General features: G+C 39.7%; 2 protein-coding genes across 3 annotated transcripts; one reads left to right on the top strand and one right to left on the bottom strand.

Moving 5' to 3' along the window:
- The first annotated feature begins 2,347 nt into the window (after window positions 1-2,347).
- LOC106580045 (alpha-N-acetylneuraminate alpha-2,8-sialyltransferase ST8SIA3) lies at window positions 2,348-9,978 on the top strand. Its single transcript, XM_014160609.3, has 4 exons — window positions 2,348-2,968; window positions 3,578-3,700; window positions 3,914-4,471; window positions 6,397-9,978. Exons 1-4 carry the CDS (start codon window positions 2,808-2,810, stop codon window positions 6,677-6,679), a joined length of 1,125 nt encoding a protein of 374 aa, XP_014016084.1. The 5' UTR covers window positions 2,348-2,807; the 3' UTR covers window positions 6,680-9,978.
- Window positions 9,979-10,004: 26 nt separating this feature from the next.
- rb27b (Ras-related protein Rab-27B) lies at window positions 10,005-13,821 on the bottom strand. Of its 2 annotated transcripts, none has more exon segments than NM_001141241.1 (6): window positions 10,005-10,596; window positions 11,442-11,565; window positions 11,809-11,912; window positions 12,105-12,190; window positions 12,467-12,647; window positions 13,741-13,815. In NM_001141241.1, coding segments are annotated over 5 exon segments (657 nt in total). In that variant the 5' UTR covers window positions 12,623-12,647; window positions 13,741-13,815; the 3' UTR covers window positions 10,005-10,409.
- Between the last annotated feature and the right edge of the window lie 1,663 nt (window positions 13,822-15,484).

Below are 15,484 nucleotides of genomic sequence, written 5' to 3'. Positions count from 1 at the left end.
CCCTGTTGTGTATTCCCTATTATTGTTAAGGCCCAGTGCAGTCAATGATTTTCCTGTACTTTATACAGTGCATTCAGAAAGTATTCAGACCCCTTGACTTTTTCCACATTTTGTTACGTTACAGCCTTATTCTAAAATTGATTAAATTGTTTTTTCCCCTTATCAATCATTATGGGGTATCACAATACCCCATAATGACAAATATTTTTTTTATTTAATTTGTTTTGCACATTTATAAATAAAAAAATAAAAGAATGAAAAATCACATTTACGTAAGTATTTACGTAAGTATTCAGAAGCACCTTTTGCAGCGATTACAGATTTGAGCCTTCTTGGACATCTGTATTTGTGGAGTTTCTCCCATTCTTCTCTGTAGATCCTCTCATGCTCTGTCAGGTTGGATGGGGAGCGTCGCTCCACAGCTTTTTTCAGGTTCCTCCTGAGATGTTCGCTCGGGTTCTAGTCTGGGATCTGGCTGGGCCACTCAAGGACATTCAGAGACTTGTCCTGAAGCCACTCCTGTGTTGTCTTGGTTGTGTGCTTAGTGTCGTTGTCCTGTTGGAAGGTGAACCTTCGCCTCCAGTCTGAGGTCCCGAGTGCTCTGGAGCAGGTTTTCATCAAGGATCTCTCTGTACTTTGCTCCGTTCATCTTTCCTTCGATTCTGACTAGTCTCCCAGTCCGTGCCACTGAAAAACATCCCCCCCAGCATGATGTTGCCACCACCATGCTTCACCGTAGGGATGGTGCCAGGTTTCCTCCAGACGTGACGCTTGACATTCAGGCCAAAGAGTTCAATCTTGGTTTCATCAGACCAGAGATTCTTGTTTCTCATGGTCTAAGATTCCTTTAGGTGCATTTTGGCAAACTCCAATCAGGCTGTCATGTGCCTTTTACTGAGGAGTGGCTTCCATCTGGCCACTCTACCATAAAGGCCTGATCAGTGGAGTGCTGCAGAGATGATTGTCCTGGATGTTTCTCCCATCTCACATTTTAGCAGACGCTCTTATCCAGAGCGACTTACAATAGTGAATGCATACATTTCATTTCATGCATTTTTTTTTTTGTACTGGCCCCCCATGGGAATCGAACCCACAACCCTGGCGTTGCACACACCATGCTGGCGTTGCAAACACCATGCTCTACCAACTGAGCCACAGGGAAGGCCACAGAGGCACTCTGGAGCTATGTCAGAGTGACCATTGGGTTCTTGGTCACCTCCCTGACCAAGGCCCTTTTCTACCGATTGCTCAGTTTGGCCGGGCGGCCAGTTCTAGGAAGAGTTTTGGTGCTTCCAAACTTCTTCCATTTAAGAATGATGGAGGCCGCTGTGTTCTTAGGGGACCTTCAATGCGGCAGAAATGTTTTGGTACCCTTCTATAGATCTGTGTCTCGGAGTTCTAGGGCCAATTCCTTCGACCTCATGGCTTGGTTTTCGTTCTGACATGCACTGTCAACTGTGGGACCTTATATAGACAGGTGTGTGCCTTTCCAAATCATGTCCAATCAATTGAATTTACCACCGGTGGACTCAAATCAAGTTGTAGAAACATCTCAAGGATGATCAATGGAAACAGGATGCACCTGAGCTCAATTTCGAAATTCATAGCAAAGGGTCAGAATACTTACGTAAATAAGGTATTTCTGTTTTTAATTTTGTATATATTTGCAAAAATACTAAAACCTGTTTTTGCTTTGTCGTTATGGGGTATTGTGTGTAGATTGATGAGGACAATTGTTTTTAAATCAATTTTACAATAAGGCTGTATCGTAATAGAATTTGGAAAAAGTCAAGGGGTCTGAATACTTTCCCGAATGCACTGTATATATTTCCACACCATGAGGTTGGAATAATACTGTGAACATGATAATGCCCTTTCAGTGTAAGAGCTGTTTGAAAATGTCAGCCTGTTTTGGTGCATGGAGTTTTGGCCTGCCTGCAGTAAATTAGTTAAAGACCAATAAAAACTGAGTTCCAAACCTCTCTTCCAATAACAGCTATTTCCCCCCTTCCCTCTCAGACCATGCCCAGACAGTCGTAGGAAATTATTGCTTGAGAAATTCCTCTTTGCTGAGAAGCTATTTTTGTTTGTTTTCAATTGAAATGGTCAAAAAGAATCACAGTAAAGTACTTAATTTTTACCCAGAAATGATTTGTTATCGTGAAAAAAAACGTTTGCATTGGACCGCTAAACTGATATGCTACTGTTAATGAGATGTACTTTAGTATTCGTAGGGACATCCCTTATTCAGATGCGGATCAGGCTTCCACATTTGCAAAATATTATGTGATACAATATTTTGTACAGTCAGCAAGTAATATTCGATGGTATGCATAACACACCAAGTTTATTGCTCCCATCTCTAAACCACGGAGGTGTATTACAGTCATGACACTTTTAGTCGTATTTTCATCTGGGCTCAACAAACACTTCTCCATTTGCACCGGAATATGTGAAATTATTTAATGGGGAGAGGTTGCGTAGCCGAGACCGGTGAGAATTTTGCTGGATTGATACATTGACGTGAATTTCAGATGCATCGCCCTAATGGTATTAATCTGGCTGCCTGGAGAGAATTTGTAGTTCAGTGCGAAGGCAAGGCAGCAGGGATGATGTGAGTGCACGAAGACAAATCGCTAACTACCATTTCAACCACATTGCATATTTGCCGTCCATTTTACATTGGAAAGCATGTTTATTTTGTATCATAAAACCAATATGAATAGCCAAAATCAACATCTAGAATCGAGGTGATGAAGGCTGGCACATTTCCATCGCTGTTCTTCAAGGAATGAAAACGCTCCAAGATGGTCCGCATCGCAAACGCCCTGGGTCTGGTCATATTGATGGTTGCTCTTCTCATTTTATCCTTAATAAGTTATGTGTCCATTAGAAAGGATAGCATCTTCTCTTCCACAAAAAATGACAACATGGGAGGACCACGGATAATGTTCCACGCAGGATTTCGGTGAGTAGGCTAAACCAAGATTTGGAAGCTCATCATTTTTTATTTTGATATGACGCATGTAAAAATCCTGAAATGGTCCGATAATATGTGATTTATTTCACTCTGACAAGGCGCACGCGTTACATTTTTTTCCCAACGTAATCTTTGTGATTGATTATGTCTACATTGTTCTGTAGGCTATGGCATTGTATGGCCAACTGTATTAGAGGAATCAGGGCCTGAATAAATAATCACAATAAATAATAATTCCTCTGCAAGCGGGAGTAGCCTAATCTAATGCAAACCCCAGCGTCAATTAGCCTCACATTACATTTTTAATGACATTTCAACTGTAGAATCATCGACAGTAGGTTTTTGGCCAATTTATTATATATATAATATATATGTATGTATATATACATATTTCACAAACAATCGTTGCTCCATCAGTAGCCCAATTTTAATCAAGAGAACTGTCCAAGGTGCTGCTAGCTGTTATTGTGTCTATACTGTTACAAGCCCACACATAAATGTATGCTATGAGTGGGCTTGGACATGCTGACAATATGCTGACAATAATGCTGACAATATGAATAGCGTCTTTACTAAGGAAAACCCTTTTCTTCTCAGGTCACAGTTTGCCATGAATTTCCTGGACCCATCCTTCATCCCATTAACCAATGCTCTGAATGAGGAGCTGCAAGGGAAACCCTCCAAATGGAAATTCAATAGGACAGCTTTTTATCAGCAAAGGTATTATTATTATGTGGGTTATCTGTGATAATCTGTAGAAACATTTTCTATTGTTTTTAATGGAGTGTTCGGTTTAAACAGAATACTGTTTATGTGTTTAGTAGAACATTTCAGTTTATTTGTCGTTTGCATGTAGCAGTTGGCTACATAACATTGCATTTTGTTGAAACAACAGCTGTGAGCTGATATTTTGATCTGTTTACAACTTTTCAGGAAAGAGATCTTCCATTACATTGATGTGGCCAACAACTTCTCCCTCACCAAGAATGGTGTGCGCGTCGGCCAGCTGATGCACTTTGACTACTCCAGTCACAAGTATGTCTTCTCTATAAGCAACAACCTGAAGTCACTGCTTCCTGATGCTTCACCCATCCAGAACAAGCACTACAACGTGTGTGCCGTGGTGGGTAACAGTGGGATCCTGACTGGTAGTCATTGTGGGCCAGAGATCGACAGTTCCGACTTTATCTTCCGCTGCAACTTCGCCCCTACCGACTCCTACTACAAGGATGTGGGCCGGAAGACCAACCTCACCACCTTTAACCCCAGCATCCTGGAGAGGTACTACAACAACCTTTTGACCATCCAGGACCGCAACAACTTCTTCCTCAACCTGAAGAAGCTGGAGGGGGCCATTTTGTGGATCCCTGCATTTTTCCTCCACACCTCGGCCACCGTCACACGGACCCTGGTGGACTTCTTTGTTGAGCACAAGGGGCAGCTGAAAATCGAGCTGGCCTGGCCGGGAAACATCATGCAGGATGTTAACAAGTGAGTATGGAGAGACTGAGTTTATTGTGCCAGAGTTCTGGGAATCAGAACTGTCATTGTTGGTTTTGTTCTCACTTTCAGACACCATTGTTACTACAAACTGTACACACAAAAAATGACCCAACTGCTGGGTTGTAGGCATTGGGTCACTTAGGTTGTTTTCTTTTAAAAGAGCAAGGTTGGGTTTTAATGCTGGGTTATTGATGCTGGGTTATTGAAATATACTGCAGGCGTGGCTTAGTAGGGGCGTGGCTTTCAGATAGTTACTTTTGGCCACCTGTGAAAGTAATTGCCATTCCTGTTAATCTGTTCTGTTGTATTGTTACCGCATGTTAAGGTTGAACACTGGCAGTTTTGAAGCTTTTATGAGGCTTACAGAAGGCTTACAGAGGTTTTGTGTTCCTTAAAGTCCCAGTGCAATGAAAAATGTGATTTTCCGGTATTTTATATATATTTCCACACTATGAGTTAGGAATAATACTGTGAAATGTTGAAAAATATGATAATTTCCTTTTTGTGTAAGAGCACTTTACAAAGACCGCCTGGTGGGATGGAGTTTTGGCCTGCCTGGTCACACCACCAGGCAGTAAATTAGTTAATAGACCAATAAGAAAGAGAGTTACAAACCTTTCTGCCAATAACAGCTAGTTTTGTGTTTTACCCCCCCAACTCAGACCACTCCCAGACAGTCCTAGCACAATTCTTGCTAGAGTCTTAGCTAGGAAGCTTTTATTTGTATTTTATTTTTTACTGAAAACAATCACAGTAAGGTACTTAACTGACACCTAGAAATGATTTGATATTGAGATAAAATGTCAGCATTAGACCTTTAAAGCAGGAGTCCTTAATGGTGAAACAGCCACATCCGTTTGTGATATTACAACAGCATATACGTTTTTTTTATTGGATGCGAGATAAAAGAGCACAATATGTACTCCAAATGTTTTTTTTTATCATGCTGTGCAACGCTCCTCCGCTCTAAAGAAATAAAAAACATTGGTGGTGCGGTGGCCAGTGGCGCTGTTTCCCACTACTGCGGGTTCCATCTTGAAGAACCTATGCAAGTTCCAGTGTTGGGATAGCTACCACTTTATTACAATATGTAATTAATAATGTTAATATCCCAAAATATTTAAGGAATATTTAAAATTTCAGTGTACAATCTTAACATGTGATACAATAGAACAGAACAAATGAACAGGCATGACATTTGCTCTCATGGGTGACCAAAAATAACTATCTGAAAGCCACACCCTTAATAAGCCATAACTCCTGAAAATAATAAGGATTACATTAAAAAAGACCTGCTGCTGGGTCAACCCAGCATGAAAGTGAATAAAATCCAATTGATGGTTAAATTAACCCATGTTTGGGTAATCCTAACAACCCAACATGTTGGGTAATTCACGCAACCCAACTGGCTGGGTCAAAATAACCCACCGTGGGTTCTGTCTAATATTTACCCAGTGCTGAGTTAACCAAAAAAACGAATTTAAGTACCATAATCAAAAACACGATCAAAATCCGTCAGTTTAAGCTAGACATATCCGGAAAGTGGCCGAGCTACAGCTGTGTTTGTCAGCCCATGAGACATACCGAAAACCGATCTTTTCATGAAAACGTCTGTAGCGTCCAAACAGTTTGGCTTACAAAACTAATAGGACCCCACTATGGAAAGGGGGGACTTTCTTTTTTGCTCTATGACCCACACAAGTGTCACGGGACTTGTCTGAAGGTAACACGAATGGAAGTATGGAGGTAGTTTTGTGCCAAAAAAGCTAAACTATTTCCTAAGCTTTCGTATGTCTCTTAGATATAGGACAGACACTTCAAAACCTTATTCCTTATGATTTATTTTTGACTGTCTTTTTTGCCATCTGTCGAACACTTCATTGTCCAAAAAAGTGTTTACTTTTTTCCCATAGATATTGGAAGACCAAGAACCTGTCCCCGAAGCGACTCAGCACTGGTATCCTCATGTACACTCTGGCATCGGCCATGTGTGAGGAGATCCATCTGTATGGCTTCTGGCCCTTCGGCTGGGATCCCAACACAGGCAAGGAGCTGCCCTACCACTACTATGACAAGAAAGGAACCAAGTTCACCACCAAGTGGCAGGAGACCCACCAGCTGCCCAGTGAGTTTAAGCTGCTCTACAAGATGCATGGAGAAGGTGTGACCAAGCTGAGCCTTTCACACTGTTCTTAGACATTCCAGTCTGGGTGACAGGGCGTCAAGAAATTAATTTGGTGGAGCTCCAAACACAGCAGCTGACCTTGCGCTCACGTAATATATTTTGCGACTCGAAGCAGACAATGCATGATTTAGTAGTAAGACGTATTACTCTTTCACTCCAGAAACACACCATCATACCACAACTGCATCTTGCCTTTCAGCTTCGTCATAGGGTATGTAATTCACACTTTAGGTTGCGAGGAACATGGCACAGTATTTCAAAGGTGGATTGCTGGTTGACGATGTCGTTATGATGTATGTTATGCTGAATATATTATGTCACACTATCATAGTACTTATCATACAATATTTCACATCACATTATTTGCATTGCTATCATAATTGTGTGGATCAATAGATCAATAAAACACACATACATTTTATGAAAAAAAATCACTATTTCCAAACAAAAGTTTTTTCCAGAATGTAGGGGTGAGGTGGGGGGCATAATTATTACTAGGCTATAGCCTTATTTCAAAGGGATTTGATTGTTCTTTTGATATCACTGCTTAGTCTCAGGGAAGGAGTTAAGAGAAGGAATGTTATTTTTTTTTTTTATCAGATTCAAATGCTCCCATTGAGGTGCGAACAGACACACTGTCTATTTCCCCTCCCTTTTTTAGCATACAATGAAGTACCATAGGTGCCAGCAGACAGACAATGGGCCCAGCCAGCACACTGCACTGCTAACTACTGTAGCAGTGAGATTTGTTTACAATGCCCCTTAATGTATATAATTGCTGCCCTATATAGATAAAGATACTGTGGCGATAGCCATAGTCCCACTATTTTACTGAGATTCTGGTGATAGCTCTGGTAATATTCAAATTTGCGAATGAGTAATCTACATTCCAACACCAAGCCATAGACTGAGCTTAGTTACAGAACACTTTAAACTATATCTATTGTTGTTATCATCCCGATTAAGAATTGTTCTTGAGTAATTGAACAAAACATTCAGAGAAAGTGTCAGAATTCTGTTTTAGTTTCATACGACTTCAACTCTTATCTATTTTCAAAATACCATTGAACACCATGGTGCTGAAGGTAAAAGGAATTTCACCAACCAGTCTTTACATTGTGGGATGCTTACCGTAACAGCATTTTTTGTTTTAGTCAAACGCTGAACACATAACTCATGTTATGACCCATGTATCAACACAGGGAAACGTTTTGCTTCCCACCACATTCACTGTGTGTACGAAAGTTTAAGAACACTTTCCTAATATTGTCTCAATTGTCTCAAGGCATACAAATCCTTCTTTAACCTGTCTCCTCCCCTTCTTCTACACTGATCTGATTGAAGTGGATTTAACAAGTGACATCCATAAAGGATCATAGCTTTCACCTGGATTCACCTGTCCAGTCTATGTCATGGAAAGAGAAGGTGTTCATAATGTTTTGTACACTCAGTGTATACATTACGTTGACTTTTGAGACATAAACCAGAGAAATTAAGTTTTGTTGAATAATTGTAGCATCTTGTACAAAGAGCATGATACACTATTGAATGACACTGCATGTAAGAAACTAACAAATTATTTGTGCTGATATTCTAATTTAAATATCACCAGAAACTTTGTATGAATGCTGTTTTAAGGCAGAAATTCCTATCAAACCACTGGGACCAAAATTCTTTGTTTTACCTTTCTGACAATTAAAGAACTAATGTAACTTTATTTTTATATCTCTAGATTATATTTACTCTCCTCAACAAAATGTTACATGAAACATATACTGTATCAAGCTCCACTATGTTAGAGGATTGGGTATGGATTGGTACTGTAGCTTTAAGGATTTAACCATTGACGTCTGTACATTGACTTTGCTCAAACGGTACCGTATGATAGCCACATGATGACTCACAGCACATGCTCACATTGGGAAGGAGGTGAGGTTGGTGAAAAACAGCACAAGTTGGCTGTATTTATTAGACAGAGGGTTGTGTCATAGTGTACATGGCATGCACAAGATATGGGATTGCCTTTATGAGCAGCGGTAGAAAATCTTAGGAATTTACCTTAAAACATATTTTGCTTATGAGTTCAGATTTACTATGCTCATGAACCAGATTATTGGTACTTTTAAAAGACAAGTTACTCAGTATTACATCGACCATGGGTGTCATGCTCACAGAAGTATTTTAGAACAGACCGGTTTGTTTTCCCATCATAGTACTGTCTGTCATCATTATTATGACACAAATATATGATACGAATGTGCCATTAGTTTGTTAGGTAGTAGTTTACTCTTAGTCCATACCCTGGTCGTGTAGATTCGATTTTAGATTAAATTAGATTTATATTTTCACTCATGTTTATTTCTTAAAAGTAAATACACCAAAGAAAGCCCATTAAACAGGAGACACTCATTTATCTGAATGTGATGTGATTTAAAATGTTGGCTTAAGTATGGCAACCAATGTACAACAATATATTTCATTCAATTGATGTTTTTTATTTGATGTGTTGTCAAATGATTTCCTGACATAGAAAACACTTGGGTAGTTGTGTGGTATATTTGCCTTTTATGTCTTGTCTAATGGGTTCTGTTGTTGAATTATAATGCCTCTATGAATGTCCTCCTTTAAATACTTCCATGTACTGATCATCTCCAAAGAAAACTACAGTACTACTCACATAAATTAAGAGAATGTATTCTCCCCCACATGTCCTTAGAGCAAAATGTCCAATGTGTGTGTAGTAATGTGTGTGCAGACGCGTTTGTGTTCAAAAGGAATGGTACCAACAGAATCCCGGATTGCAAATCACCCCAAGTTTGTGCTTGCATGTATTTATTTGATAAGAACAAACTGATAAGTCATCAAAGCAGCCAGCCATTTTCATGTCAAAAGGCAATTATTGGTAAAACTGCCATTAATTGTGTTTAAAATGACAGCATTTATTCTTAAGACTTTGTATTAAAACCTATTTAATATTTTTTTTCTGTCAGTAATTATGACCTCTAAACATTTTCTATACTTTCTTAAATGTGCATGACAATTTTGTTCCAGTAATAGTCAAGCTTAGTACCAAATGTGCTCCTTGTCGTATACAGTAGAACCCATGGATCCTGTCATACACTTTGCTATCTATGTTTGTGTAAAACAATAATAGATTTTCTCATTCCTATATAAGATATGTAACCATGACTGTGAATGAGTTGTTGCATAATCAGTTTTGGATTATATATTGTCAATTATAAATGTGCGTGCCTGCATTTTCCTTCCATCGATGCCTCAATGTGTCAAATAAAAAAAAACATACTTTTTACATATGACTCTTCTTCAAACACTTTTGATTAGTATTTATCAATTTAGAATCACACAAAGCCTAGTCATATTACAAATATTGGCTTGAGATCTACACATGCTGCTTTCATTAACTTTTTAATCATTTTACAATGTTATAAAACTGGATTGTGTGTTATATTGCTTGTTTCGGGTCATTAACATACAGCACAAGTACAGACTGAAAATAATACTGACCAGGTTGGGAATAAATAGCCAGTGCAGCAGTTATCAATCCAAAAATAAACACACATTATTGCATAAGAGGATAATACACATCCTTAAAATACTGTATAGGATAATTGAACTTTCCAATATAATAAAACTCCTATGATGCAATAGTTACACATTTGAATGGATGGTCCTTCATTCTGAATGCCGCCAACCACATGTCCATGAAATGTGGCTGACACCCTAACAGGCACACTTCCTGCTGGTGGAGGTTTCAGCCACTTTGTTAATGACTGCGCTCCCATTGGCAGCCTCTGACACAGGCCCCTCTGTGTTCTGCTCCATGCGCCTCATCACCAGGTTCAGCAGAGTGGTCACTGCCTGGTCTACCTCATCCCCTGTGGCACTACTCGTCTCAAAATAGGGGACACTAGGGAGAAAGGGAGGGACTTATTAACCTGAACACTATACTGATTATAGTGATTATTAATGAATGGATAAAGGCCACAACGTTCAGTTGAATTGTGGTTTATTTCTAATGAGGTCATTTTTATTTTAAAGGTCTAATGCAGCCGTTTGTATCTTAATATCAAATCAATTCTGGGTAACAATTAAGTACCTTACTGTGATTGTTTTCAATTTAATTGGTCAGAAATAAGCAAAAATATCTTCTTAGCAAAGAGGAATTTCTCAGACTGTCTGGGAGTTGTCTGAGTGGGGAGGGGGGGGGGGGGGGGGATTTCACTAGCCGTTATTGGCAGAGAGGTTTGGAACTCTCTTTCTTATTGGTCTAATAACTCATTTACCACCTGGTGAATTAAAAAGGCAGGCCAAATCTCCATCCCACCTAAACAGGCTGAAATTTCAGCCAGTGTTTTCAAACAGCTTTTACACTAAAAGGCCATTATAATAATTTTCACAATTTCACAGTATTATTCTAACCTCAGTGTGGAAATATATATCAAACACAGGAAATCACATTTTTGATTGCACTTGGCCTTTAAAGATGCTGGAGAGGCTCCATAAAGTGGATGGTAGTAGCTAACTGACTCAACCTCCTGGTGAATTAACAGAAGTAGTACAATAGTACTACTTCTGTTTGGAGCATTCGCACTAGATCGGTACGAATGCTTCAGAGTTGTGCTAAAAGTATGAACTCAAACACCCTCAGTTCATGGCGGTTCGCTGGAGAAGAGAGCTGTGCCAATGGTTAGATCAAATTTTGCGGAGATAGCAGAACTTTGTCCTGAGCAAGCAGGTATCCATCTCACTTACCAATATCTGTCTGCCAGGTCCCTGGCTTGTTTTCCTTGTACATCTCTCAGGTCTTTGAGGTCTGCTTTGGTGCCAACTAAGACTATGTCTGGACTGTCACAATAGGCATTTGCCTGTAGCTGACCTGAACAATCACAACAAGAGGTAATCAAATTCCAGTTATTGATGGATATGTAAGTTAGTATTTGAATCACAAACAGTAACCTACCCTGCTAGATTGAGATAATTTACTATAATGCCAAATTCAACGTAAAATACACTATCAATGTGGTATTGTACTTACAGGCTCTACTAAATGGATGATTCAAACTGACTACAGGCTGACATTGATCTAAGTGCTTTGGCAGATACGTGTGCTGAGACATACTCATCCAGTTCCTGACATTCAGAAAACTCTGCTGATTGGTCAGATCAAACATAAGAAGGAAGCCCATTGCGTCTCTGAAGAAGGCTGTAGTGAGACTTCTGAACCTGGAATTTATACAATTACAACAATGTTCGAACACTGGTAACGTTATGCATGTGGATTATTGATACAAAATTGCCTTTGAATTTCTAAATACAGTATACTCCTAGAAAAACGGCAAATACCGTGAAATGTGACAGACTTGCAGAGCAGGACAGTTCCGATATCACATGTACTGTCAGCTTGTTGTGGCCTACCTCTCCTGCCCTGCTGTGTCCCAGAGCTGTAGGTGCACTTTAAAAGTCTTCTCTGTCGTTCCATTAGAGCCAGTCCCCAAATACGTCTGAAGACACAAGAAAGTTGTAGAATAAGTGTCATCTCAAGAGCTGGGACCAAAGGCATGCACTTTCGCTCTGGAATATGTTTTTAACAAATGTTCTACTTTAATTGTGAGTTGATCCCCTACTATTCCATCCAAAAAACAATCCAATATTCAACATTTGGATTTGTATAACCACATTATCATTGGAAGCTGGTGTGGAGCAAGGATGACTGAACATGAATGATATGTTTGAAAGGAATGTCATGGGCTGCACACAAGTAAAGCATCACGACTCACCACTCTCTTTTCCCTGAAGTCTATTCCCACTGTGGTGGTGAACTTGCTGTTGAACTTGTTGTCGGTGTACCTGTAGAGGAAAGTGGTCTTGCCCACTCCAGAGTCCCCTAACGACAAGAGCTTGATCAGGTAGTCATAATCCCAATCAGTCGTCATTGTGCAGCCTCGTGCCAAACCTGCCCTAAAATATGAAACCAAAGTACTGTAGGCTATTATAGTCAATATACTACAAAGTGCCCTAAAAGGATTGAACAAATAGGCAAACATTGGCCTAACACATAGCTGAAATTCCCAGTCAGTGGGTTCATGATCACAGGGGCTTAGTAGGCCGTCACAACTTTGAGTCATTAAAAGCTGATCAGAGCAGAGCTAGCACATGACTCAACCCAGCTTTCACATGAGCAGTCAAGTGGCTGTCCCGTGTGAGATGCAGGAAAACTCGAAACTGTGGCTTCTATTCATTGTCTACATACAGTACACTCTCAAATAGTACAGAGACAGAATACAAAGAGTGCAAAACGACCTTGGGGTCCTGTAACTTATTCAGTTACACTGGTAACTCTTTATTTGAGTAATAGCATGACAAAGCATCTTGTAGTATGTGGATGAAGATCAAGTGGAAGAAAATATCAAAAGGGATGTTGACATTTTTACATCATTACCGTCATGGACATCAATTGATCCATTATTGTGTTGGGAACAGTCTAAAAGCACAACCTTATTGTTAATTTAAAATGTTTTATATCCAATCTGCTTCGTACTTGGAAATGGCCTGTCATACGACTCAGATTCCTTAGGCACTGAAAAAGGAATGAGATGCCAATACGAAATGCTGACTCATTTCCAGTGTGGATTATCAATATGATATTTCTGCTCAGTTGTCTGTTGTCTTTATTGAAAGATGAGGAAAAAGTAGGCCTGATGAAATTCTTTCAATGGCATGTGTCTGTGATGCCCGAAATATTTAAGACATTGGACAATATTTATTTTGTATGCAGAGAATGTGTAAATTATCCATAGAACAAATTAATCTGTATGCAGATTCTCTTGAAGATAAATGGCCATTATGCACATAAGGAACGTCTCAAAATGCCTTTTCAGAAAATGTAGGCCAACCATAATGCCCCCAACAATACAGTGTGACAGACAATACAATGCCCGATGAAATGCCTGGAGATGAGTAAACCAATATGCCACTCAATGATGCTGCTACAAAATGCATGAACTTCACTCTACCAAGATTGGAGAAAAACGATAAATAAATTCAATCTTACCGATTTAGCCAGAGGTACTGCCAACTTCCATTCAGGGAGCTCAACCAGTCCTTGGCAAACACATAGCTATTGCCTGAACCTTTCCCCATCTCACATGCTATAAGGGAGGAGTTTCCAGCTAAAAAAAGAACCACAGAGTGCGGTGTTCACAGACCTTGTGTTTTCTGGTATTTCTCAGGGGGAAAAAGCTCTTTAATAACTGGATTGCGGCCCTGTCTACAAATAATGTGTGCTTATGTGAATTTCAGTGGAACTCAGCAAACTGGGAGCTTTGTAAACCCCCTAAAAGTCATTTCTCCCTCTTATTCTTCTGGAATCTCAACAAGTTGGCTAATACTCTAAACTGAGTGTTTCCCTTTCTAATGCATTAGGACATCATCTTGAGTCAACATGTGGGGAGGCATGTGGGGGTAACTTGTATTGTGTCACCCACTGTTTGTACATCATTTTTATACCAGGTCTAGACTACATATCAAAAGTCAGTGGACACCTGTTCGTCGAACATCTCATTCCAAAATCATGGGCATTAATATGGAGCTGGTCCCCTCTGTGCTGCAATAACAGCCTCCACTCTTCTGGGACGGATTTCCACTAGATGTTGGAGCATTTCTGTGGGGACTTGCTTCCATTCAGCCACAAGAGCATTAGTGAGGTCGGGCACTGATGTTGGGCGATGAGGCCTGGCTCGCAGTCGGCGTTCCAATTCATCCCAAAGGTGTTCGATTGGGTTGAGGTCAGGGCTCTGTGCAGGCCAGTCAAATTCTTCCACGCTGATCTCGACAAACCATTTCTGTATGGACCTCGCTTTGTGCACAGGGTCATTTTCATGCTGAAACAGGAAAGGGCCTTCCCCAAACTGTTGCCACAAATTTGGAAGTACAGAATTGTCTAGAATGTCATTGTAGCATTAAGATTTCTCTTCACTGGAACTAAGTGGCCTAGCCGGAACCATGAAAAACAGCCCCAGACCCTTATTCCTCCTCCACCAAACTTTACAGTTGGCACTATACATTCGGGCAGGTAACATTCTCCTGCCATCCACCAAACACAGATTTGTCCGTCCGACTGCCAGATGGTGAAGCGTGATTCATCACTCCAGAGAATGCGTTTCAAATCCTGCAATATGACCACATTCATTGAGTGACACATTGATCATATATGTATTGATTACGTACAGTATTGATTGATTATTTATTTGGACGACAGGGAATGAGCTGTAGGATAACACAACTGACAATCCTCTTTGAAATATGTTTCAATTGTAGGACTGTATTGTATGAACAGATAACAGGAATAGTTTTTGTTGTCTTTCCATTCAAGTATTTATTCATCTTGCTCTTTTTGTACAATTGTCATGTCATGTAGCCAAAGATTTTTATTTTACCATCTTTTCTCAAGGAAATTGTGATTAATATGCTTTTTGTATAATGTTGGTTAATATTATGTTGTTAATATGTTATTTATAGGAACTATTTATTTAATAAATTATTTGTAAATTCATAAAAAGAATACTTTGTTTGAATTTATCAAAAGTAATTAAGTACCATCCTCTTATCATTAAAAGAGGATTCCATTGACACCATGCAACCATTTTTACTAATGTAACAGAAAGTCCCGATCCAGTAAGTCAAGAGTACAGCTGCTCCCTGTGTGTTTGTACTGGTCCATCCTGGATCCCCTAGTCTAGTAAAGCCCTTGTTCCCTCTCAATGGGCCAGTAATGGCCATCCCTCTGATTGTCCACT

The sequence above is a fragment of the Salmo salar genome, chromosome 20, assembly GCF_965601325.2.
Source record: "Salmo salar chromosome 20, fSalSal1, whole genome shotgun sequence".
Lineage (NCBI taxonomy): Eukaryota > Metazoa > Chordata > Actinopteri > Salmoniformes > Salmonidae > Salmo > Salmo salar.
This window is presented reverse-complemented; position numbering and strand designations above follow the sequence as displayed.